Below are 26,990 nucleotides of genomic sequence, written 5' to 3' on the forward strand. Positions count from 1 at the left end.
GATTGGAAGATAGGGTTGGTGGGCGCGTGCGTCATACGCGGAAACAGGATGCGGGCGCCATCTTGACTCACTCGATGGGCGGGGGGAACTCTAGAGCAGGCCGCAGCGTGTCCACTAGGCCAGACCCGGGAGGCGGCTCTCCACATCAATAGGTTAGTGCCACGTATACAGAGGTGATTGGAAGATAGGGTTGGTGGGCGCGTGCGTCATACGCGGAAACAGGATGCGGGCGCCATCTTGACTCACTCGATGGGCGGGGGGAACTCTAGAGCAGGCCGCAGCGTGTCCACTAGGCCAGACCCGGGAGGCGGCTCTCCACATCTCCCCCTTTTTTATTTATTTTGACCCAGTGTCTCCATTGATGAGTGAGCTCCCGTGGGCTTGAGCGGCCCACTACATGTTTTGGTGCTTTGGGGAGTCTGGACTAGGCTTGCTAGGCACCAACCAGAATGCCTCCTCATATAGAGACCGGAGAGCCCGTGAACTGGAAACCACGTGACTCTCCCTGCAGTGCTTCGCCTCGCAACTGGGTTATGAGGGGGGTAGGAGAGCGGCAACCAGAGTCGAGAGTGTCACTAGGTGTCTCTGTGCAATGGCCGGAGTCTAGCCTGGCCAGGACCGTGACTCTGCCTTAGAGATCATCCTAAGACCAAAAATTATGACATCTGGTGCCGCCTTTTATACCCGGGACATGGCCATGGGCTTTGCGGCAGACCTTGCCTTCGAGCGTCCCACCTTGAGTGGCTGGGATGGGTCATACGGTGAGGGGGAGGACTTATTAAAAGGCATATGCGAAATGTTGGTAGTTAAAGGCAGATGATGAAGGCTTAGAGACTGACTACGAGTGTAGAACTGAGGAGAGGCGGGAGACCCAGCGGAGAAGGGGGCCAGTGTCGGGGGGTGATGCCATAGGCCCCAAAGGAGGGTTTCTTCTCCTTTGCTCACTGTGACTGTACTAAAAAAGCAAAGGCAAGTTAGGAAGAAGTTCATAACGGGAGAGTGGGGGGTATTAGAACTGGTCCCCTCTCTGAACAGTCGGAGGGTGACTTGCACTTTTGTTGTCATCTTGTCGGTCGCCGCCATCATCAGCAGAGTTGGAGGCCGGGTCGGACGGTTCAGGTTGAAGGTTTGCTGATTTGTTGGGCAGCAGTTCCTCGGCGCCCCCGGGCGGTGTCACGGTTCTCACCAGTCTTTCTGGAACCCACACTGGCTGGCGTCCTGGTTCCTGGGGAAAGACACAAACAGAGCCTCTGGCCCAGCTGAGCACTGGGTCAGGGCCTTGCCATTGTCCTGACAGGACATCCTTCCATCGGACTAGACCTCTATGTGGAGGACTCGGAGTGGTGTGTTGAAGGGCAGGTGTCATTCCCTGTGAATTTTCATTTAAAAAATTGTACGTAAACAAGGCTATAGACAGTTGAGCCTTTGGGGACAGGCCGTGACCTATTCCCCCTTTCTGTTTCTTTAGTAAGTCTTTGAGAGACCTGTGAGCTCTCTCAATGACTCCTTGTCCTTGAGGGTTGTAAGGGATGCCATGTTTTAATTGTACTTCCATATTATCACAAAATTTTTGGAAGGTTCTACTGGTGTAAGCAGGTCCATTATCTGTCTTTAATATTTTTGGCTTACCCCACGCTGCCCAAGCGGCAAGGCAGTGTGCAATGACTTGGTGGACTTTTTCTCCTGTCTCAGCAGAGGCAAATAATATCTGAGAACATGTGTCTACTGACACATGCAGGTATTTAATTTTACCATACTCTGAATGATGAGTGACATCCATTTGCCAAATGTCTCCTGGGATGAGGCCCTTAGGGTTAACTCCAACCGAAGGGACTGCTCTTTGTTCTGCACAATCCCTGCAGGCTCAGACTATATCTCTAGCCGCTGCACGCGGAATACTAAACCGCTTAGCTAGGGTAGCTGCATTGATATGAAATTTGGCATGGAACTCTCGGGCTTGCTGATATGGTGTCAGCGCGGGGAAGACGTGTGGCTGTCGAGTGGCCACATCTACTATGTGATTTCCTTGTGTCATGGGACCAGGCAGGCCTGTATGGGCCCTAATATGAGTTGTGTAAAAGGGATGTTGTCTAGCACGTATTGTCTCTTGAAGCTCGAGAAAGAATGTGCTCACTGTGGAGGAACATTTTATAATGCCCACAGTTTCTAAAATTTGTAGAGAATTTACGACATAAATGGAATCAGAGATAATATTCAGGGGGCCAGGAAACTCTTTCAGGACTGTAATAATGACTTGCAATTCAACCCACTGAGGTTTTTGTGGTTGAAAAAATACTGTTTTGGGAGTGTCCCCTTCCACACAATACGCCCCTGTACCGGAGCTGGAGCCATCCGTGTACACGGTGAGGGCGCTCGCTAGTGGCTTAGGCGAAGTCACTTTGGGAAAGATCACTGGATGTCGGGTAACAAATTGTAAGAGGGGGTCTTTAGGGTATTGACTGTCAATACATCCCAAAAAGGTGCACCGGAGAACGGCCCATTGATCTATGCACCCGGTAAGTACTTCAATTTGCTGGAGAGAGTAAGGCACCCTGAGGTTTTTGGGTGGTTGGCCAAAATGTTGTATGGCCTTCTTGATGGCTTCTAGGGCTAGTTCTGCAACTGCGGTAGGGTAATGCTCTAAAATCTTTTTTGGAGAAACTCCGGGATGGATCCAGAGTAATGGTCCCTGTTGCCACAGCACCGCCGTGGGCTGTGACTCTGTTGGCAGCAGGCAGGCTTCAAAAGGCTCGTCGGGATTTATTCTCTTTAAAGCGGCGCTGCTGAGTGCCTGTTCTACTCGGTATAGTGCTTGCCTCGCCTCGGGGGTGAAGTGCCGGGGCGAAGTTATGTTCGAATCTCCTTTTAGTAAGTTAAATAAAGGCATTAATTCGGCATTGGGTAATTTTAGATACGGGCGAATCCAATTTATATCCCCCATGAGTTTTTGCAAGTCATTGAGGGTGTGTATGTTATCTAGCCTGAGAGACACCTTTTGGGGGGAGACATGAGTAGGCGTAAGTTTGGTCCCCAGGAAGGTGGCGATCTCTGTCATTTGGATCTTTTCAGGGGCTACTTCTAAGTGGGCTTTTCTAAGTGTAAGGACTAGGTGTGACAGAACTGTCTCAAGGAGATCTGTATCTTCATGAGTCAGCAGGATGTCATCCATATAATGAAGGATTTTTGCTTGGGGGAACTGTCGCCGAGTATCGGCCAGCTTTGTAGCAACATACAGTTGGCACATGGTAGGGCTATTAGTCATGCCCTGGGGCAGGACTGTCCACTCAAAACGGTGACAGGGCTCCTCTTGATTTAGAGAGGGCACAGTAAAAGCAAATTTTGGGGTATCTTCAGGGTGAAGTGGAATGGAAAAGAAGCAGTCCTTGAGATCCAAGATGACAATAGGCCAATGTTTTGGCAGAGCTGAGAGGAGGGGCAGCCCAATCTGAACAGGTCCTAAGGGCTCCATGCAGTTATTAATAGCCCTTAAGTCATGTAACAGTCTCCATTTACCTGATTTCTTTTTTATGACAAATACGGGGGTGTTCCAAGGTGATGTGGAAGGAATGATGTGGCCCTTTTTTAGTTGTGCTGACACAAGAGTGTGTAACGCTGAGAGTTTTTCCTTTGGTAAGGGCCACTGAGGCACCCAAACCGGGGTTTTGGTTTTCCACCTTAGTCTTATAGGTGTGGGTGGGAATCTCCCCTCAGTGGCCCCTAGGAAAAACCCAGGCCTCGTTTATCAGAATTGGAGACAGCCTGTATAGGTGTTGTGCGCCCCTGCAATGAGGCTCCTAAGCCTTTGCCAGGGACATATCCCATTCCTTTTAACAGATGCTTAGAAGTTGGAGAACAGTTACTGGTCAAAGTAACGTCCATCTGGGCTAGAATGTCTCTTCCCCATAAGGACACGGGCAGGGCTAACACATAAGGCTGAAAGCTACCTTGATGTCCTTCTTCATCTGCCCAATGAAGGGCAGTTGCACTCAGCATGGGTGCTGAGACCTGGCCTATTCCTCTAATGGTGTCCTCCGCCTTGCACGTCGGCCAGGTGGAGGGCCAGTCTTGTTGTCTTATAATTGATCGATCGGCCCCGGTATCTAGCAGGCCCAGGAAGGATCTGCCTTGTACCTTAATAGTCAGCATGGGTCGAGACTCCAGAGACATATGGAGGCCCTCAAAAACTTCTCCAGAAGACCCAAATCCCTTATCTCTTCTCTGTCTGGGTCTACTCGGAAAGAATGTATGTAAGCTGGGTAAGAGCAAGAGCTGTGCCAGCTTATCACCTTTTGCAATGACCAGAGTACCTTGCTGAGATTGTACCATAACTTGGGCGTAACCTGTGAAATCTGAATCTACAACGCCTGGTATGACTGTTAGTCCTTTCAGGGCTGTGGATGCCCTCCCTATTATGAGCCCAACAGTCTTCGTTGGTAAGGGCCCTTTAAAGGAGGTCCCTATCAACTGGACACCCATGGAGGGGGTCAGTACGAGTCTGGAGGTGGCACAGAGGTCCAGTCCTGCTGATCCAGGGGATGCGCGAATTTGGACGGGTGTTGTGTCGCCGGATGGCATGCAGGGGGGTCCACCGAAAGGGTGGACCCCCTCTGCCCGTTTTTTGGGTCCTGTTCAGGACGGCCAGAAAGGCGCACACCCTGCGCATTGAAGGCTGACCTACAGTCTTCTGCGCGATGGGGTCCCTTGTGGCAACGGCCACATAGCCTGGTTGCCGCATATGGTCTACCAAACTGTTGAGTGGCAGGTGGTTGGCCTTTATTGGGACAGTTTCTCTTAATGTGTCCCAACTGGCCACAATGATAACATCCTCTTGGCTTTGTTCCTAGGTCTTTGGATTTCTTTGCAGCTACTTGTAAGGAGCTGGCTAGCATGGCAGCTAGACCTGCATTAGTTAACGGGCTACCAGCATCTCTGCAGAGCCGAACCCATTCCGTCAGGTTTTTTCCTCTGTTTTGTGCTAGGATAACTTTACATTCCTTGTTGCACTGCTCAAATATCATTTGTTTAACTACAGTCTCTGCCACTCCTGGATCTGAGAAAATTCTCTCAGCCGCAGTTTGCATTCTGGCTACAAAATCCACGAATGGTTCAGTGGGGCCCTGGTGTATGCTACTGAGTGAAGCTTGAGCCTCTCCCTGGCCTGCCAACTTTTTCCAGGCGCCTATGAAACAGCGGAAAATCTGTCCATAGACTTCTTGAGGGAACCCTGTTTGATTCTGGGAATGGGCACCTTTCCCCAATAGCATATCTGCATTCCACTCGCCACGTCTCCCCGCTGCGTTTTTTGCGGCTTGTTCCTCAGCCAACTCCTCAAACCATGCTTTCCAATCTATGTATCGGCCTGGTGGCAAAGAAGCACGGGCCAACTGATATATATCTGCGGGTGTATGATTCAGGGCGGAAAGGTTTTCAACCATATTCAATGTAAAAGGGGCATTGGGGCCATACTGATGGACGGCCTGCCTCAACTCCTTTAAGACTTTGTAATCATATGACTCATACTGATTATTACCTTGGGGATTGATAATAACCGGGTACATTTCTGAAGCTGGTTCTGGCTTAAGCGGTTGGTAACCACCCAGCATACCGAAAGGTCTAAAGGTTGAAAAAGGAATCCAATTCCAGAAATGCCTCCCTCTATTGTTTGATGACGTGGGACCCTGAGGGCCTGCGTACGCAGGCGGGGGGCACAGCTGTAACTGCCCCTCCCTAGACCAGCCTGTAGGGGGTTCCGGGTCTCGCAAAGGAGGGCCACTGTAATTACCTGATTCGGCCACCAGAGGGAGCCCGTGGTGAGGGTTTTTGGCGAGATCACCAAAACCATTCACCGGAAGCCGCCGCGCCCCTGCAGCAGGCGCTGGCGGGGCGGAAGGCTGCGTGGGTGAGACAGGGGGCCTCCCCAAATCGATCAGCGGAGGCGCGTCTGCACCCTCGGTCTCATCACCATCTGACTCTGAGTCAGAGGTGTCTGAACTAGTGCTTGACTCTGGCGGCTTGCGAGGTGGCGGCTCACTCTTACAGGAGCCGTCTGCAGACGAAGCCGACCGAGTTTCCTGAAGCGCGTGCCGTGCCTCTAGCAGGGCAGGGAACGGACTGAGGCCCGTAGCAGCTTCTGCCTCGAGACAAGCACGGACGGTTTCCCAGATGGGGACTAGGATCGGGTCCATGCATAGGCCCGTCCGGCGCGCCCGATTTATGTCGTTACCAAGTTTTATCCAGGAAGGCAAGCTGAGGCTACCGGAATGGGCGAACCAAGGGGCAAAGGTAACAACATCGTCAAGGAACCGCAGGAGGGAACTCTTCTTAACTGAGATGCCCCGCTGCTTCAAAAGGGTCTTTAAGGGAGCTAACAAAGGTGAACTTCCGGACTGCCCCATGTTTGCAGTCGGCACTGTACTTTAATCACTCGGAGAGCTCTTCCGAGTCCCCGGGGCTACCTGAAAGCCCGCGGGCCTTAACTCTCACGTAATAAGAAGTACTCACCTTCTCGCGGTGATCAGGCGCGGGAAGTCCGCTGCGAGCTCAGGATGCACGTCCTTCTCAGTTCAAGAAGAGACAGTACGGCTCTCCTTGCAGAAGAGGTGTCGAGAGAGGAGGGTCCCCGTACGGGCCACCACTTGTCCGGCGCCGTCTCGCTCAGCTTCTGATCCCCAGCCGGTGGAGGGAACAGGAGGGAGAGAGAGACAGACACAGACAAACCGACTCAAGTGACAGACACGGGTTCGAGACACGCTGCAGTTGTGAGCACAGACCTTTACTGGAGCTAAGCTTGCAAGCTCTGTTACAAATTCCGCGCGGGACAGAATACCCCGCGGGGGAACAACCTCTATGCGGCCGTCAGGTACGGCTCCCTATGGGTCGTCTCCACCCACCCTGTCCGGGTAACCTCTTATATACTGTGCCCAAACCCAATAGGTTGGTGCCACGTATACAGAGGTGATTGGAAGATAGGGTTGGTGGGCGCGTGCGTCATACGCGGAAACAGGATGCGGGCGCCATCTTGACTCACTCGATGGGCGGGGGGAACTCTAGAGCAGGCCACAGCGTGTCCACTAGGCCAGACCCGGGAGGCGGCTCTCCACACTACCCCTCTTTACATGGGACATGATTCCCAGGGGTATGGACCTTCCTGTCAACGTGGGACAGAGATCTTGGAATGAACGGAGACTCAGCATCAAGGTATTGAGAAAATCCCTAGAATGAGCTGAGACTTAGCATCAAGGGATTGAGAAAACCTTCTCGACCAAAAGGGGGAAGAGGGAAATGAGACAAAGTGTCAATGGCTGAGAGATTCCAAACAGAGTCGAGAGGTTATCCTGGAGGTTACTCTTATGCATCAAGTAGATATCATCTTGTTATTCAAGATGTTATGGAGAAGCTGGAGGGAACTGCCTGAAAATGTAGAGCTGTGTTCCAGTAGCCATGTTTCTTGAGGATGATTGGATAATGATACAGCTGTCACAATGTGACTGTGTGATTGTGATAACCTTGTGTCTGATGCTCCTTTTATCTACCCTGTCAACAAAGGAGAACATATGGAGTAAAAATGAATAATAGGGGGAACAAATGCTAAAATAAATTTTGTTTTTAGGTGATCAATGACAGCGAGGGGTAAGGGGTATGGTATGTATAACTTTTTTTCTCTGTTATCGTTTTATTGCTTTTTCTATTGTCTTTTTATTTCTTTTTCTGAATTAATGCAAATGTTCTAAGAAATGATGAATATGCAACTAAGTGATGATATTGTGAATTACTGATTATGTATGTTGTTTTATTTTGTTTCTTTATTTTTTTAATTAATAAATAAATTTAAAAAAAAAGAAAAGAAAAAAGCAACAGTTCACCCAATATCTACCACTCTGAACTAGCCAGTTTTAATTAACATTTATTAAACGTCTTTGTAGATATCACTGTATAGGAGGATGAATGATGGCTGGCTGGATGGTTTGGATGGATTTATAGAAACATATAATTTTATAAGAATAAGAATCATTCTATACATACTATTTTTAGTACAAAAAAATCACTTAAATTTTACTAAAAGTTAAAAGAAGAAACTGAAGTAATAACTAATTTCAGATAAATGTTTCTGCATCCCCCCAAATTTTTAATCTAAACGGTTCTTCTAGAGTTAAAGAAAAAGGATAAAAATAATTAAAAGATAAAATAATAGTATCATTTTAATTTTAAACAGTATTGGCACACTACTGAATAAAATGAGGTAATCAGCATTATTTCTTCCCACCTCCCCTTGGTCAAGGTTTATAGCTTTTATATTTTGTTTTGCATTTATGATTCTCCTAACTCTGTGCTTGTTGTTCTATATTCATATGGATTTTATTAACTTTTTCAGTCTTTTAACCATGGTCTTTTCAGTCCTGTTTTGTTTGTTTTTTGATTCATCTTTTGGTTTCATCAGTTACTTTTTCAAGAAAGGCCTATGATTACTCGATTTTCTGAATTCTTTCATATCTGAGAATTTCTGCCTATTGATTTTTTGCTTTAACAGCAATTTGGGTGACCATAATATTTTAAAATTGTGATTTTATCCCACCTCCACTCCAAACTTTGTAAGGTGTGGTTATTTTCTTTCTTGCTTTCTGACGTGCTTTCTGCTTGAATATCTAAAGAATGTTTGTGTGGAAGTTTATTATTCTTCATTAGAGTGTATGCTTTCCTTTTGAAGGTTCAGCTTTTCCTTTATTTGGGGAAAATTTTTCTGAATTAAATTTCTGGATACTTTTAATGTTCCATTTGGTAATCTTAATACTTTTACTGGCTCTTCTTTGTCTTTTGTATTTTATCATCTTCTAATGTTATAATACTTTAATTTTTTTTTTTTGCTCTGTATTCACAGTTGTTTTCTCAAGCCTTTCCTCCAAATTACTAATTTGATTTTCGGTCATATCCATTGTGTTTCTTGTTATTTCTAATTTATTTATTATGTCCGTGGTCTCAGTTCTCACTTTGTTTCCTTATACAATGCAGTTCTTTTGTTTGTTTATGATGAGTTTTTATTTCTTGATTGCTTAATGTGTGTTATCTTTATAGAAACATTGCCTTTTCAGTACTATTTTTAATCTTTAAAACATTGTCTTTTTAAACTTTGTTTTAGGAATATCTGATTTTAATCTTCATGTTGCATTGCAAACACCCATGAAAAAGATATCTTTGAGTTCTTGTTTTGTAGAATTTAATTTTTTAAGTATTTCTATTGTGTGAAGCACTCATGAGGAGTCACTTTCTGTTTGTGGATTATGTTTTCTTCCATAAGAAGAATTTCTTCAATTTCTGTTTTATTTTTCTTGGGATGTATTTTAATAGGTATAGTATTATTTCTTGATATCTTGATCTGTTCAAATCTGTTTGCTCTGATAATGTAAAAGTTAATTCTCCTTGATACCATTTCTTTCTTAGTGCCAAAGGTTGTTTTCTCTAGACTGAACTTTGAGAATTATGTTGTGTTCTTGCCTTTTCTTTTTGGCCTCTGGCATAAGGGTGGTAGAAGAATAGAGTTCTCTAAGGCTGAGGACTTGATGGGGACCTGGGATTTGATCTCTCTCTTTTGCGATCCTGTTGTTGATCTTTTCACCCAGCCAGTGGACTTGGCTAGCACTGTGCTCTATTCGTTGGCAAACCCCAGGGGTCATTTCTACCTTTACTGAGGTCCCATATATTTATTATATAAGGGCATTTTTCTTAGTGCTAGTCTTCACACCCTCATTCTCCTTCTCTACAAATTGTTTGTTAGTAGTGAGAATCCTTAAGATTTTGTTAATTGATCTTTTTCCTTAATATTTCCTCGCCACCAGAAGTGGTGGGTAGGGACAAAACTATGAGACAGTCTCTTGGTGGCATAATTGGTGCCTTTGTGCAAATAAAAAAAGAGTGCTCCCTCCGGGAAGGCGCCAGGCCTTAGGTTAGCAGGTAGAACACAAGATGATTTTCATACCCGAATCACCTCAGCTAAGAACTCTTAAGTATGTGATACCGCTTACCTAGTCATACTTGAGACCCTCTCAGGAGATTGTCCTCTTCATACCAGAATCTTTTGTTTCTTGCTTTGGCTATCATTTTTTAAAAGTTTATAACATAATTTTAGGTCCTTTTTGTTTTTAGGTTGTAACTGTTGGCTTTTTAAATTTTAAATTTTGAAATAATTTCAACAACTGCAAAAAATAATACAATGGCAATAAAAGAACTGCAGTAGCCCTCCTACCCAGATACCCAGATTTACAAACTTTTAACATTTTTGTTGCATTTGCTATATTATTCTGTCATCTATACATCTATTTATTTTCATCTCTATCTAGCAGTCATTTTCTAAACATTCAAGAATAGATTGCATATAGCATGCTTCTTGAATACGTAATACCTCTGTGTATATTTCCTTAGAATAGGGATATTCACTTATGTCACCACATTAATTACAGTTATCCAGTTCAAGGAATTTAACATTGATATTCCTTTTTTTTTAGTTGACCCAGTAATGTCCTTTTGGGCAGTTACTTATTCATTATTAAATCCAGTCCAGGCTCATGTATTGCATTTAATAGTTGTTGTCTCTTCAGTCTCTCTCTCCCTCTTTTTAAAATTATGTAACATATATGCAAGCTAAAATTGCTCATCTCAGCCACTCCCAACCATATAATTCAGTGGCCTGATCACATTCACAATATTTTCTGCCATCACACCGTCTATTTACCAAAACTTTTCCATCACCACAAACAAAAACCCTGTACCCTATACATTAACTCCCCAATCCTCCTTCACCTGCTCTTGGTAACCTGTACTCTAGTAATGTTTGACTTTTTGGCTAATTTTTTTTTCTCATTTTATTGGGTAACAGTGATTCTGTTTTACTTTGTCTTTTTTCAAAAATCCTCATACATGAGTTTTCAAACTGGATTTTTTTTTATTAATTAAAAAAAATTAACTAACACAGCATTTAGAAATCATTCCTTTCTACATATGCAATCAGTAATTCTTAATATCATCACATAGATGTATGATCATCATTTCTTAGTACATTTGCATCAATTTAGAAAAAGAAATAGCAAGACAACAGAAAAAGAAATAAAATGATAATATAGAGAAAAAAATAAAAATACAAAAAATATATATAAAAAAACAAACAAACAAAAACTATAGCTCAGATGCAGCTTCATTCAGTGTTTTAACACAATTACATTACAATTAGGTAGTATTGTGCTGTCCATTTTTGAGTTTTTGTATCTAGTCCTGTTGCACAGTCTGTATCCCTTCAGCTCCAATTACCCATTATCTTATCCTGTTTCTAACTCTTGATGGTCTCTGTTACCAATGACATATTCCAAGTTTATTCTCTAATGTCGGTTCACATTAGTGGGACCGTACAGTATTTGTCCTTTAGTTTTTGGCTAGACTCACTCAGCATAATGTTCTCTAGGTCCATCCATGTTATTACATGCTTCATAAATTTATTCTGTCTTAAAGCTGCATAATATTCCATCGTATGTATATACCACAGTGTGTTTAGCCACTCTTCTGTTGATGGAGATTTTGGCTGTTTCCATCTCTTTGCAATTGTAAATAATGCTGCTATAAACATTGGTGTGCAAATGTCCGTTTGTGTCTTTGCCCTTAAGTCCTTTGAGTAGATACCTAGCAATGGTATTGCTGGGTCGTATGGCAAATCTATATTCAGTTTTTTGAGGAACCGCCAAACTACCTTCCACAGTGGTTGCAGCATTTAACATTCCCACCAACAGTGGATAAGTGTGCCTCTTTCTCCGCATCCTCTCCAGCACTTGTCATTTTCTGTTTTGTTGATAATGGCCATTCTGGTGGGTGTGAGATGATATCTCATTGTGGTTTTGATGCATTTCTCTAATGGCCAGGGACATTGAGCATCTCTTCATGTGCCTTTTGGCCATTTGTATTTCCTCTTCTGAGAGGTGTCTGTTCAAGTCTTTTTCCCATTTTGTAATTGGGTTGGCTGTCTTTTTGTTGTTGAGTTGGACAATCTCTTTATAAATTCTGGATACTAGACCTTTATCTGATATGTCATTTCCAAATATTGTCTCCCATTGTGTAGGCTGTCTTTCTACTTTCTTGATGAAGTTCTTTGATGCACAAAAGTGTTTAATTTTGAGGAGCTCCCATTTATTTCTTTCTTTCTTCAGTGCTCTTGCTTTAGGTTTAAGGTCCATAAAACCGCCTCTAATTGTAAGTTTCATAAGATATCTCCCTACATTTTCCTCTAACTGTTTTATGCTCTTAGACCTAATGTTTAGATCTTTGATCCATTTTGAGTTAACTTTTGTATAGGGTGTGAGACATGGGTCTTCTTTCATTCTTTTGCATATGGATATCCAGTTCTCTAGGCACCATTTATTGAAGAGACTGTTCTGTTCCAGGTGAATTGGCTTGACTGCCTTATCAAAGATCAAATGTCCATAGATGAGAGGGTCTATATCTGAGCACTCTATTCGATTCCATTGGTCGATATATCTATCTTTATGCCAATACCATGCTGTTTTGATCACTGTGGCTTCATAATATGCCTTAAAGTCCGGCAGCTTGAGACCTCCAGCTTCGTTTTTTTTTCCTCAAGATACTTTTAGCAATTCCGGGCACCCTGCCCTTCCAGATAAATTTGCTTATTGGTTTTTCTATTTCTGAAAAATAACTTGTTGGGATTTTGATTGGTACTGCATTGAATCTGTAAATCAATTTAGGTAGGATTGACATCTTAACTATATTTAGTCTTCCAATCCATGAACACAGTATGCCCTTCCATCTATTTAGGTCTTCTGTGATTTCTTTTAACAGTTTTTTGTAGTTTTCTTTGTATAGGTCTTTTGTCTCTTTAGTTAAATTTATTCCTAAGTATTTTATTCTTTTAGTTGCAATTGTAAGTGGAATTCGTTTCTTGATTTCCCCCTCAGCTTGTTCATTGCTAGTGTATTTGAAATGCTACAGATTTTTGAATGTTGATCTTGTAACCTGCTACTTTGCTGTACTCATTTATTAGCTCTAGTAGTTTTGTTGTGGATTTTTCCAGGTTTTCGACGTATAGTATCATATCGTCTGCAAACAGTGATAGTTTTACTTCTTCCTTTCCAATTTTGATGCCTTGTATTTCTTTTTCTTGTCTAATTGCTCTGGCTCGAACCTCCAACACGATGTTGAATAATAGTGGTGATAATGGACATCCTTGTCTTGTTCCTGATCTTAGGGGAAAAGTTTTCAATTTTTCCCCATTGAGGATGATATTAGCTGTGGGTTTTTCATATATTCCCTCTATCATTTTAAGGAAGTTCCCTCGTATTCCTATCCTTTGAAGTGTCAAACTGGATATTTTGAAGCATGTTTTTAAAAACACTTCTTTGATAGATTTAATGAAAGTATGTTCCTCATAGCAGTGAGAAAAATAACATTTGGTACTATAAGAACAAACACACCATTGTTTTATGATGAGTTTTTATTTCTTGATTGCCAAATGTGAATTGTTTTTATAGAAACATTGCCTTATTTTTTAATTCTTTAAAACTTTGCCTTTTTGAACATTATTTTAGGAGTATCTGATTTTAATCTTCATGTTGCATTGCAAACACTTTTGAAAGAGTACTGTGAGGTGAGCAAATCTCCCAAAGAGAACAAATTTTGTAGTTTTCTGCAGACATCTAAGGTTCGGCCTCGGAAGAAAGCAAGAAAGTACTTGTATGCAGTAGGTAAGAGCCTTTAAAAAGTAACAGATATTATCCTTATTTTCAGGATCAAAACCTTTTAATATTCTCTTGTTATTACTTTACAGTAATATGCAGATGTGCCAAATCAGCATATTTAATTTCACATACAGACTACAGATTTATAAATTGCATTTATATATTATGGTGAATGCATAAAAAATAAATAGCAACTTATTTGGTGTTTATTATCCTGTGATCTAAATCTTTGGGTTCTTGGATTGCCCAGTTATTGTCAAATAACTAATTTTAAAAAATACTGTTTTAAAGTTAAACATTTGAATTCTAGTGAAAAAAAAACAAACAAATTCTGAAAGTTGAACTGTTCAGTATCTTAGATGCTCCTTAGGGATAATAAAGATCGGTGGTTACCAAAGTGTAGTTGTGCAGGACAATTCTTAGAGGTATAAGAGGAATATATTAAAATTTCTTTAAATTTTTATTTTAAAAAGCATTAAACCTTATAAACATTTAATATACAGATTGACAGATTATCCAGAATTTTATACCTAATATGAATTTTATAAAAATGATGTGGATAATTATTTAAAATTTGTATATAATTATATGTGAAATTCTATATATACTATAATATATAAATAAATATATAACTTTTGGGTACATGATAAAAAACTTTACTCATGGGATGTACAATCAAACAAGGATTTCAAACCATTATTTCTAATTGAAAAAGACACTAATGGAAGTCATAATGCAACTTCCTAACTAGACACAGGAGGCTGTGGTTAACCTCCTTATTGTATTTAAGCCATAATTTTTCAGGACTTGGCACAGTTAAGAATTATATTTATATAATTCATATAGATATGTGAATGATAGTCTCTAAAGTATTTACTTCTTGATATGAAGTATTTATATTGAATGTTTACATTCAGATCTTCCTCATTACTGCTATTTCCATCTTAAGCAGCGATTCACTGTGTACCTCCTTTCCTGACTTTGTTCAGGTGGATATACTCGGCTACAGGGTGGTCGCTGGAGTGATAGCAGAGCCCTCAGCTGTGTAGAACGTTTTGACACCTTTAGCCAGTACTGGACTACTGTGTCTTCACTTCATCAGGCTCGATGTGGACTGGGAGTGGCCGTTTTAGGAGGGATGGTCTATGCTATTGGAGGTAACGATTAAAGTGTCTTATTTCTCTTATTAGCTCTAACTCTAAATTGGCTACATTCTTATATACTTTATATATATTGCTAGAAGCTATGGAATGCATGGATTATTTGTGTTCAAAAAATATTTATTCTGAAGCTAGCATATGTGCTGCTCAAACAGGGACACCAGAGACAAAAATATATATATATTTATTGAATGACATAATGAATATTTCAAACCAGAGGAATGCAATAATTTATCACAAGATAGAATACTTAGGCTTTGTTTGAATGAAAAGTTCTTTATAAAATGTGGCATCAAAATTTAGATTAAATTTATGATAAAAATTCTGAAAGCTGAGTACTATTCATTTTTTTAAAATGTAGACAGTAGAATATAGAAAAAACAAATCATCTAGGCAGTGGGTTATTCTCTATTAAAATCACAGGTTTTTTTTAAATTTTCTCAATTGTAAATGATAAATGAAGTTAAATAAAAGGGGATTTGAATGTTGGAGGGAAATAATTATCAGAAAAGAATCTAAAGAGAAATAAATGCTAATATTTTTAATATCTGTAATTACTTCTGCCCAATTTGTCTTTCTGGTAAGCCTGGGTAGAGCAAAGAGCTTAAGTCTTTTTTATCTCTAACCCTTACAGCTAATCTTTTTTGCTTTATTTCTAAGAATCGGTATAAAACACTAAAAGTTGTATATATCACAAATTTTTGTAATTATTTTCTGTCTACAGTACTGTCAATTTAAATTGAGAGAGAACTAAGGAATATTTTATTTTTACTTATCCTTTGGAGGAAGCATAATTGTTGCTGAAAGCCTGTATTAAAAAAAATTTTTAAATAAAAAAACCTGTTTATTAAAAAAATGAATGCATTGAATACCTCAGAAAATCCCAACAGAAAAATGAGAATTTTAAACAGTCAGCAATAAGAATTTTAAGCAAAGATTATATATAATTATTATAGAAACCATAATTATATATAATCTTTGACTAGAACTCTAATAGTTCCTTTTATTTACATTTTGGCAATTGTTGATGGTTTCATTGCATGAACTCTCCTTCTTAACCTAGGGTCACAGTGTCCTTGTGTGACATTTGTGTATGTATGTATCCTGTTTGCTAATGCCGCACAGATACTTAAGGGGGCTCTTCAAAAATATCAAAGCTTTGCTAACTGTTAATTACTATTATCAACATTGCTATCTTATATTTCTTAATGTATAATTTTAAAATAAATTTTCTTATTATGAAAGTAATTCTGGTTTGTTATAGAACGTTTTGCTATAATTGAAACACATGAAAAAGAAAATAAAAAACAGCCATATCATAATTGTTCCACCCAGAGAACTGGATGTATAGAACATTTGATATCTTTCACATTTTGGTGTATTTCCTTCCAGACATACATATCTGAGCTCATATTCAAAGTATTGTGGTTTTTTTCATTGATAAAATTAAAATACCATAAAATTCACAATTTTAGAGTATATAGTTCAGTAGTTTTTAGTATATGCACAATGTTGTACAATCCCCCTCTGTAATTTCCAGAGTATTTTCATCACCCAAAAAGAAATACTGTGCTGAGTAGCAGTCACTTCCCATTACCTCCTCTCCCATTCCTCCCCCAACCCTTAGCAACCACTAATCTACTTTCTGTCTCTTTGAATTGCTTATTCTAGATATTTCCTACAAGTAGAATTGTACAATTACTTGTCCTTTTGTGTTTTGCTTATTTCCCTTAGCATAATGTTTTTGTGGTTCATCCATGTTATAGTAGGTATCAAAACTTCAATCCTTTTTATGGCTTAATAACATACTATTGTATGTATATGCCATATTTTATTTACCCATTCATCATTTGATGAGTTTGGGCTGTTTCTACTTTTTATTTATTGTGAATAATGCTCCTGTGAACATTGGTATACAAGTATCTGAGTCCCTGTTTTCAGCTTTTTTGAATATGTGCCTAGAAGTTAAATTGCTAGGTCATATGATAATTCTGTTTACCTTTTTTTTGGGGGAGGGGTGCATGGGCTTGGAATTGAACCCAGGTCTCTTGCATGACAGACAAGCATTCTGTATGTTTAACTTTTTGAGGAACAACCAAACTGTTTTCCACAGTGGCTGCACCATTTTACATTCCCACTAGCGATGTGTGAGGGTTCCAATTTCTTTATATCTCACAAACACTTATTATTTTCCACTGTTTTTGTAATAGCCATCCTAGTGGGTACAAAGTGGTATCTTGTGGGTTTTGATTTGCATTTTCCTAATATAGGCTTGTTTTATATAGGTTTTAAAATATATAATTAGTATCTTACTATGGGTTTCCAAAATTTTTCTCTTTACAGTATATGTAGGAAGAGATCTTTACTAATCAGTTTATAGAGAACCACCTCAGTAAAAAAAAATCTCCTTTATGTGCATGTGTGTATTTCAGTAGGATATATATTGAAAAATGAAATTGCTGCATCAGTGGTGTGGCACAATGTTAGTTTTAACAGATAATATCAAGTTGTCTTCACCAACAATGAACTAGAGTACTTGTTTCTTTACTCTTCTATCAATACATTATTAAACTTATTAATTAAAAAAATTTTGTTGATATATATTATATATTCGCATACCAGGTAATCATCCAAAGTATACAATCAGTAGTCACAGTATCATCATATAGCTGTGCATTTATCTTCACAATTGACTTTTTTTCTGTTTTTGTGAAAAATAGCATATGCGAAAAAGCAATAACACATCACAACAATTAGTTGTAGAAGAGATTTCAGAATTTGGTATGAGTTACAATTCTGCGATTTTAGGTGTTTACATCTAGCTGTTCTAAGGTAGTGAAGACCAAAAGAAATGCCAATATGATGATTCAGCAATCATACTCATTTGTTAAACACTGCTTTCTCTGTATAACTCCATCATCACCTTTGATCTTTCTCGTACTCTTTGTGGGTATTTGGGCTGAGCCTGTTCTAACTTTTTCATGTTGGAAGGGGCTGTTGATAATATGGGATAGGAAGATGGAACTAGTTGATGTTCTAGAGAGGCTGGCCCCTCTGCATTTCAGAACTTATCTGATATTTGTATTTTCTATTAGTGAAGTTGAGCATCTTTTCACTTGTTGATTGGCACTTGTATTTTCTCTTCTGTGAATTACTAGTTCATGTCTTCTGCCCTTTTTCCTATTTGGTACTTGTATGTACAGGTCTTTCTCTGCTCATGTACTCTGCTTTCTCTCCTCTTAGCTGCTGGTGTAACTGTTCCTACTCTTGTTTTCTCCACCTATGTACTAAATTATATCCCCTCTTGCTAATTCAAGAATCTCGTTCTTGCAGTTATCTCCTCTCTACAGCATCATCAGTTTTTTCCTGTCTTCAGAATTATTCCATTAGCAAACATACTGTAATATTTCCCACCTTAAAAAACAAACCCTCTGTTGACCTAACATCCATCTCTAGTTTGCCTCATTTCTCTTCTCCTTTGATAGAAAATTAGAGTTGTCTTTGTTTGCCTCCCCCTCCATTGAGCCCACTCCAATCAGGTCATCTGATTTTCATCTTTGTCAGCTCACTGAAACCATTCTTAATAAGGTCACCAGAGACCTCATCATTTTCAAAACCAGGGGTCAATTCTCAGTTTCACGTTACTCAGTCTCTCGGAATCATTTGACACAGTACTTCCCACTTCTTGAAATGCCCCTCCCTTCTCCACTTTTTTTTTTGGCTTCTGGGTTGTTGAAGTGTCCCTGTTTTCTACTTACTTCACTGCTAGTTGCTACTTGGTGTTGTGTGTGTTTTTTTTTTTTTTTAACAAAATATTGGATTCCCTTTCTCTTTTAAACTTCTGAATATTAGAATGTTCCAGGATTTAATTCTAAGATAAATACTCCCTATCTAAATTTACTCTCCTAGTAATCTCATCTAGCCCCATGACTTTAAATACCATCTATATGCTGATGACTCTCAAATTTAAATGTGTTTCTCACCCCTGAACTCTAGACTTGTATATCCAGCCATCTATTTGATCTTCACTTGGTACTTCAGACTTAACTTGAATAAACTAAACTCTTGATTTCTTTTCCTCCTAAATCTGTTTCTGTCCCAGGGTTTCCCATCTGATAGATGGTATCATTCACTCAGTGCCTCAGGACAAGACTTTGATCATCCTTGATATTGCTTTTTCTTTCACAGCCCATATACAATCCATCTGTAGATGAAGAAAGCAACCATTTTCTACTGCCTGTACCAGTACTGACTGAATCTAAGTCACCATCATCTCTTACCCTAGTTTCCCTGCTTTGTTTTTATTTTCCCTGCTTTGTTTTTATTTCCCTGAAGTCTATTCTGTACATTGTGACCTGAGCTATTCTTCTAAAATTCAGGTCTGATTATATCATTACCCTGTTCTCAATTTTACAGTGGTTTCCTGTTCACTTAAAAATCCAGTCTTTACCATAGCCTCCCAATGCCCTTACATTATTGGCTCTTGTCTATTAGTCAAATCTCACTTCCTATTATTCTCCCCCTCATTATGTTCTAGATATGCTGCTCTTCTTGCTTTTCTCTTAGAAAAGTTACTTGAGTTTTACTTTAATTGCCTCAGTTTTCTTAGTTGTAAAAGGATGACATGGAAATTATTTGAATCCTTAATGGTGATACCACTTCAAAAAAAATGATTGTACTGGTATTTATATTTACCTGTGTCATTATCTTTACCAAAGATCTTTTATTTCTTCATGTTGCTTCAGTCAACGCTTCAGTCAATTGTCTGAATTCCCTTTAGCATTTCTCTTAAGGATGATCTAATGGTGGTGAAATCCCTCAGCTTTTGTTTTGTTCTTCCCTCATTTTTGAAAGAGCATTTCAAATATGTCTTCCCATTGTGTTTTTTGCTTCCATGGTTTCTGTTGAGAAATCAACACTTAATCTTATTGAGGCTCCTTTGTATGTGTCACATTGCTTCTTGTGCCTTTCAGAATTCCGTTTTTGGCATTCAACAGTTTGATTACAGCATGGCATGGTGTGGGTTTATTTGGATTTATCCTGTTTGGAGTTCATTGAGCATCTTGGATATGTATATTCATGTCTTTTGATAAATTTAGGAAGTTTTTGGCCATTATTGCCTTGAATATTCTTTCTGCCCTTTTTTCTCTTCTTAGTCTGGTACTCTCCCAATGCGTATATTGATATACTTGATGGTGTTCCACAGGTTCCTCATGCTCTGTTCACTTTTCTTCATTCTTTCTTTTTTCTACTCCTCAGACTAGATGGTTTCAATTATATTATCATCAAGCTCACTGATTCTTTCTTCTGCTAGCTCCAGTCTGCTGTTGAGCCCCTCTAGGGAACTTTAATTTTCTGTTATTGTGGTCCTCAGCTCTCTTTGGTTCCTTTTCATAATTTCCATTTCTCCACTTATATTCTCTTAGCTTCATTTATTGTCTTTGTATTTCCTTTAGTTTTTGTTTTCTTTAGCTCTTTGAGCATATTTAGAATTATTTGTTTCAAGTCTTTGTCTGAAATGTGCCAGGTCTGATCCTCCTCATTGATGGTCTAATGCTTTAATCTTCTCTTTTGCTTGGGCCATCATTTACTGTTTCTTTTTATATTTTGTAATTTTTTGTTGGAACTTGGACATTTTAATAATTTAATATGTTATCATTGGAATTTAGACTCTGAGTCATATGTTCCTTAAGTTTGTATCTAGTTAGTGTTATGATAGAGCTTTCCTTGAATGCCAGGAGTTAACAATAAAACAATAAAAGAAAAAAGAAAAGAAAACCTCTTTTGCAGTCTTTACGGACTAACCTGTGGGAATACTCTCCTTTCAAGCTTGAGTATACCAGGAGCTTGCAGAATAGCTCCAGGCCAAAGTGTAGAGGCCTGCCTGATCCTTTCTTTGCATGCATCTTGTCTTGGGTGTGAGCTTTTGGCTTCAGGAATTCCCCCATTTACATGGATATGTCCCTTCTTCCTTATGAAATAGTTTTCTCATAATCCTAGAAACTGCACTGTATGCCCTAAACCAAGCAGTCCCTTGTCCCAGGCAGCACAACTTGATTATTCTCTTATAGGATTCAGTAGGAGAGCACAGTGAATCTTTTATATGCAGGGCAAGTTCTGGAATAATAAGTATCTCAGGCTACCACCAGACATACTAGACCAGTCATACATTCTCCCAGTATGTGCACAAGTGTCACTCTGCTTCCTCCAGAACTGGGACCAGTGCAGGGGATTTGCATTGGTAGCACAGGCCGGCTCCTTGCTGAGCTAGTATGGGAATGGGGAAGGGGCCAGCCAGGGTACCATAAGATCCTACCTCTTTTAAATGGCCTTATTCTTGAATTGGCACTTGCCTTGTTACTGTGATTCTTTAACTTTTTCTGGAGCTTTTAGAAAGATGTTTCTGCCAGTTCTCATTGGTTGTTCAAAATGAACAACCTTCTGCGGAAGGATGGAATCCTGAAGAATCTCATTCTGCCATCTTGATTGGGGCGGATCCTTTAACTCCATAATGTTTATATTTTTCACTTTTGGATATAGAATATAGTACATTAATGCCTACAGGGAAGTGCATAAATATATCTACAGTTAGATGAACAATTTATGAAACTTTTAAAATAATCATTTCCCTTTGTGTTTATATCCTTTTTTATTTTTTACCAGCTATATAGGCTCTTCTAAGCAATATACTTATGTTTGTATATTTTTGAACTCAAAATGGATTATATAAGTGTTCTTGCTGTAATTTGCTGAACATTGTTTCTGAGATTTATTTGGGTTTTTTCTTTCATGTAGTCATTGCCGTACAGTTTCCTATATTATACCCTGGACTGTATCAAAATTTATTTATTCGTTCTATTATTGTGAAAAAAATGGGTGTTTTTCAGTTTTTTACTTAATTTAACCATTCTAAATAATTGACAGACATTAGATTGTTTCTAGTTTTTAACTATTAACAAGGTTGCAATCAAAACTCCTGTTCATACAAACAAGTACCCCTGCATGAGTTTCTCTGTGGTAGATTCCTAGGAGTGAAATGCTGGATCAGAATGTATTCAGACCTTCAATTGTGCTAGATAATGCTGTTTTAGTTTTCTAAAGCTGCCAGGATGCAATATACCAGAAATAAGTTAGCTTTTAAAAATGGGAATTTGTTAACTTATAATTTACAGTTCTTAGGCTGAGAAAATTTCCCAAATAAGGCATCAGTAGGATGATACCTGGGCTCTGAAGAAAGGCCACTGGCATCTGGGACAGTTCTGTCACATGATGTCATCTACTGGTTCTTTGCTCCTGGATTCCATTGCTTTCAGCTTTGGATTCCAGTGGTTTTCTGTCTGAGCATCTGTGGGTCCTCTCTTAGCATATCCGGGTCTATTCTCCTTCTGTGAACTCTCTAGATATTTCTCTCTAAGCTCTCTCAGTATTTCTGCCTTTTGTCCTCTCATAAAGGACTCCAGTAGAGGATTAAGACCCACCTTGCATTAGGTGAATCACATCTTAATTAAAGCAACCTAATCAGAATGTCCCACCCACAATAGGTCTGTACCCATAAGAAGAGATTAAAAGAATGTGACCTTTTCTTGGGTGCATAACAGCTTTAAACCAGCACAAGTGCCACAGTGTTTTCCAAAGTGGATGTGTCATTTTATACATCATCTATATTTTTTCTAACTCTTAGTGTTGTCAAACTTAAATTTTTTTGCCTGTTTTTTGAAATTTAATAACTCTTTGTGGACTTAAATCTACATTTTCATTTTGATTTTTTTGCCATTTGGGTTTCTTCTTTTAAGAAGTGACTTTTCAGGTCTGTGTCCTGTTTAAAAACAAATTATCTGTATTATTGTAGGTGTGTCAGGGGTCCCCCAAACTACCCTAGATCAGAGATTTGCCAGAAGGATTCACAGGACCCAGCATGTAGTTGTACTTAGAGCTAAGATTTATTATAGTGAAAAGATACAAAACAAAAATCAATGGGAAAAGGTACATGGGGTGAAATCTAGAGGAAACCAATTGAAAGCTTCCAAGAGTACTCTCCCAGTACAGTCACATAGAATATGCTTCATTCCTCCAGCAATAGTTGTGACAATATGTGGAAAGTATTTTCTCCCGGGGACACTCATTACAGACGTAGTGTCCAAGGTTTTTGTAGGAAGCTGGTCTCATAGCATCTTGTTAGCATGTACCAAAATCCTAGACTCTCAGAAGGAAAGCATGTGTTCAGCATAAACCCTATTGTTTGTAGAAACAGTTTAGATCCAATGAGCTGCAATTATCATTTAGCGGAAATTTAATATCAGTGTAGGAAGCTGTTTAACTGCCAAGACTCCAGCCAAGGCCAGACCCCAGCCAAGGTTCAAGCTTGTAAGCAGGCCTTTCTAAGAATAGACATTTTCAGCCTGCTATTTTAACTCTTTTCTGTGTAGGATTTTATCTACATTCAGGATTCTACTCTTTCATAAGGTTATATATGCTGCATATATCTTCTCCTACTCTCCTCTTCATCTTTCACTCTCTTTGTGATATGTTTTGATAAACAAATGTTTTTAATTATACTGTTGTCAATCTACTTTTTCCCTTTATAGATTAGTGTTTCTTATGTCTTATTTAAGAAGTCCTTCCAAAGTCATGAGGATAAATTCATGTATTCCTTTTTAAAATTTTATAATTTTGCCATTCACATTAATGTCTGTAATCTACTTAGAATTGAGTTTTTATAGATAGTATGAAGTACATAACCAGTTTTATTTTTTCCTCATGTATATAACCATTATCCTTCTATAAAAGATTTTTGTTTCCTACCTCTCTACAGTACCATCTCTCTCATTATTCAAGTAATCATATATGTGTGGATGTGTTCCTAAAATTTCTGTTTCATTCGTCCCTTTTTCTATCCCTATTTTAATTACTGTATCTTTATTATAAGGCTTTATATCTGTTAGGGCTGTTTCTCTCTCATTATTATTTTTTGGAGGGCTTTGTACTTCCATAGGAATTTCAGTATCTGTTTATCTAACCATTAAAAACATAGAATTTTGATTGGGGTTGCATTGAATCTATAAATCAGTTTGAGAATAATTATCATCTTTATAATATTGTCTCTCTTAATCCATGAACATGATATATCTCTTCATTTATTTAGGTGTTCTTTAATTTAAAATTTTATCTAGATAAAGTTTATATATTTTATTCATAGAGGCATTGTACAATCTTTGGTTAAAATTTACTCCTAGGTATGAGATATTTTCAAATTCTATTTTAAGTGGTATTTAAAAAAAATTATTTTCTGTTTGTTGCTAGGTAAACATCACGTTAAAACCCAAATTATATCAGGACTAGGTATCCAAACTGATACATGAAAAAATCTAGAAATGTTAAAATGCAAATTGTATTCTCAAAAATTACAGATTATTTGGGTACTAGAATTAGAAATAAATAATAGGAAATTGTGCCTTTGCTTTGTAAGTGGGCTTTAATAAATGACAGTACTGTGCATTCAAATTAATGCTTGTTATACCATTATAATATGCAGTATAAAATCAGGCATAATGGTTGAATTTCTGACGATAGGGAATGCTACTGAATGTTGTATTATAGTTGTAGTCTGTTTGCATTACAAAACCTTGTAATGTTTGTCTCTTTTATTAACTCAGGTGAAAAGGATTCGATGATTTTTGACTGTACTGAATGCTATGATCCAGTTACTAAACAATGGACAACCATGGCTTCAATGAATCATCCCCGCTGTGGCTTGGGAGTGTGTGTGTGTTATGGGGCTATTTATGCTTTGGGTAATTATATTGTTCAATTTAAAGCTATCTAAGATTATTTTGAATTCTTAGTCAGATTCTAATTAGAGATGTTCCTTTTCTTCCATAAAAAATTTCTGTCTTTTCAGCTTTGAACATTGTTATTCTCAAAATTGTATTACTTGGAGAATATTGTCAAGTCTGGAGTTTTTAGGAGATGGAGATAAAATTTTTCCAGTGAAGTAACAGTTAAAACTGGTCAGCTATGTATAATTTTAATTAGACATATAACATTTTTACCACTCTGTATAGTGTTCTAGTTATGTCTAATATTAAAAAGGAGCATATCCCAAAATTAAAGGTATCTAATTGGAGGTTCTGCACTGTATTATTTTAATTATTGCAGGTTTAGTGAATGATTTTGAGTAAATTACTGACCTACTTTTTTTTTTGTGTGTGTGCTTGTGCCTGTTCTATTGCCCTTTTTATTTTCAAAAGCAGTTTGCTGGAAGTCATCCCATTCCCAAGTGTGACCTTTTTGAATTAGCATGTACAACAGTATGAATATTTGAACTAAATGGGAATGAAAATTCTCAATATCCAAGTAGTCCTAGAAAGGTCATTGATTGCTTTGGCATATGTATTTTAGGAAAATGTTGCACCTTATTAATTACCACAGAAGGAATAGTTTTTTTCTTACCTGACCAGGTAATACCCAATAATTTGACAGAACAGACAGGGCCTTATAGTTTGACACATTGATTTTCCATCCCCATCTCTCTAAATGGGATACTAAGGGTTATGACATGTCTTCTGGTTCTAAAAGAGAATCATTAGGTTACATTATTCTAGTTTGCTAGCTGCCGGAATGCAATATACCAGAAATGGAATGGCTTTTAAAAAGGGGGAATTTAATGAGTTGCTAGTTTACAGTTCTAAGGCCAAGAAAATGTCCCAATTAAAACAAGTCTATAGAAATGTCCGATCAAAGGCATCCAGGGAAAGATACCTTGGTTCAAGAAGGCCGATGAAGTTCAGGGTCTCTCTCTCAAGTGAGAAGGCACATGTCGAACACAGTCAGGGCTTCTCTCTCGGCTGGAAGGGCACATGGCGAATACAGTGTCATCTGCTAGCTTTCTTTCCTGGCTTCCGGTTTCATGAAGCTCCCCGGGAGGCGTTTTCCTTCTTCATCTCCAAAGGTCACTGGCCGGTGGACTCTCTGCTTCATGGTGCTGCAGCATTCTCTGCTCTCTCTGAATCTTACTGACCTACTTTGATTATCTGCCTAACAAATGTTATAATCAGTATTGTTTTGGAGAAGATTATACGTTGACTTAGCCCTTAGTCTCAATTCTTTCCTATATATCACTCCTCTTTCAACTTACTTTATAAAATAGTTTCCTGCCCCTATCAACACCTACAGTGGAAAAAACCTGATATCAGTCACCGTGATGTGAATTTAATCCATTGTATTTATCACTATCATAAGTATTTGCATTTTGTTATTATGCCTCTAATTGTGGGAAAGAGCACTTTTCCTTTTCAAGAATTGGAAATTGTTGAAGAAATGCCATTTCATTAATGGAGGGCCTTTTTGGAGTTCCTTGTATCACACTAACTAGACTGTGTACTTTGATTAGGTTTAGAGTGGGCCTGGATTAGGATAACCATTGTAACTATGCAGAAGTTGTTTCAAAGGTAGTTTTTTCAAAATACTATATTCCCCATGCAATATGTTGAAATATATGTATTTATCTCCAGTGAACATTAGGCAGGGGATTAAAATAACTGAGTTCTACTCATAGTCACATTATAACTTTTCTTGTAATATTGAACAATTAATTATGTGATACGCATTTTTAGAAATAAGATGCTTTCATTCCAGAAATAAACACTTTTCTGTTTGGTTGCAGGTGGTTGGGTTGGAGCTGAGATAGGGAACACCATTGAGCGATTTGATCCTGATGAAAATAAGTGGGAAGTAGTTGGCAACATGGCTGTGTCACGCTACTATTTTGGGTGCTGTGAGATGCAAGGTATTTACTTTATAAATATATTTATTCAAAATATATATTTAAAATTGAGTTTGAGGCTTTGTTTACACAAAAGTATATTTTACGTCTGTTAATATTGAATTATTGACATGAGCAGTATAGAAGTTCTGCTTTATATCATTTTTATCATTGACCTTTATTTCCTATTACCAAAAGAATCTATGTTTCCAAATAGACAAGGCTAGAATTAAAAATTCCCGGTAAGCAAAAAACCTGACTAGCAAAATAAGCAATTGAATTAGCATCCATTATTGTCACTGTCTTTCCCATGAAGCCTTAGTATTTCTAAGTAGGAAGAGA

General features: G+C 38.6%; 1 protein-coding gene across 3 annotated transcripts in view; it reads left to right on the forward strand.

The window, feature by feature from the left end:
• The window catches only part of IPP (intracisternal A particle-promoted polypeptide), a 63,500-nt gene that overhangs the window by 18,236 nt on the left and 18,274 nt on the right, over positions 1 to 26,990 (forward strand). For all 3 annotated transcript variants that reach the window (XM_077149817.1, XM_077149819.1, XM_077149818.1), the window contains 4 exons: positions 13,578 to 13,733; positions 14,717 to 14,884; positions 24,541 to 24,678; positions 26,550 to 26,672. In XM_077149817.1, coding sequence (XP_077005932.1) covers positions 13,578 to 13,733; positions 14,717 to 14,884; positions 24,541 to 24,678; positions 26,550 to 26,672 — 585 coding nt within the window. The remainder of the gene's footprint in view (positions 1 to 13,577; positions 13,734 to 14,716; positions 14,885 to 24,540; positions 24,679 to 26,549; positions 26,673 to 26,990) is intronic.

Source organism: Tamandua tetradactyla, chromosome 2 (genome assembly GCF_023851605.1).
Source record: "Tamandua tetradactyla isolate mTamTet1 chromosome 2, mTamTet1.pri, whole genome shotgun sequence".
Lineage (NCBI taxonomy): Eukaryota > Metazoa > Chordata > Mammalia > Pilosa > Myrmecophagidae > Tamandua > Tamandua tetradactyla.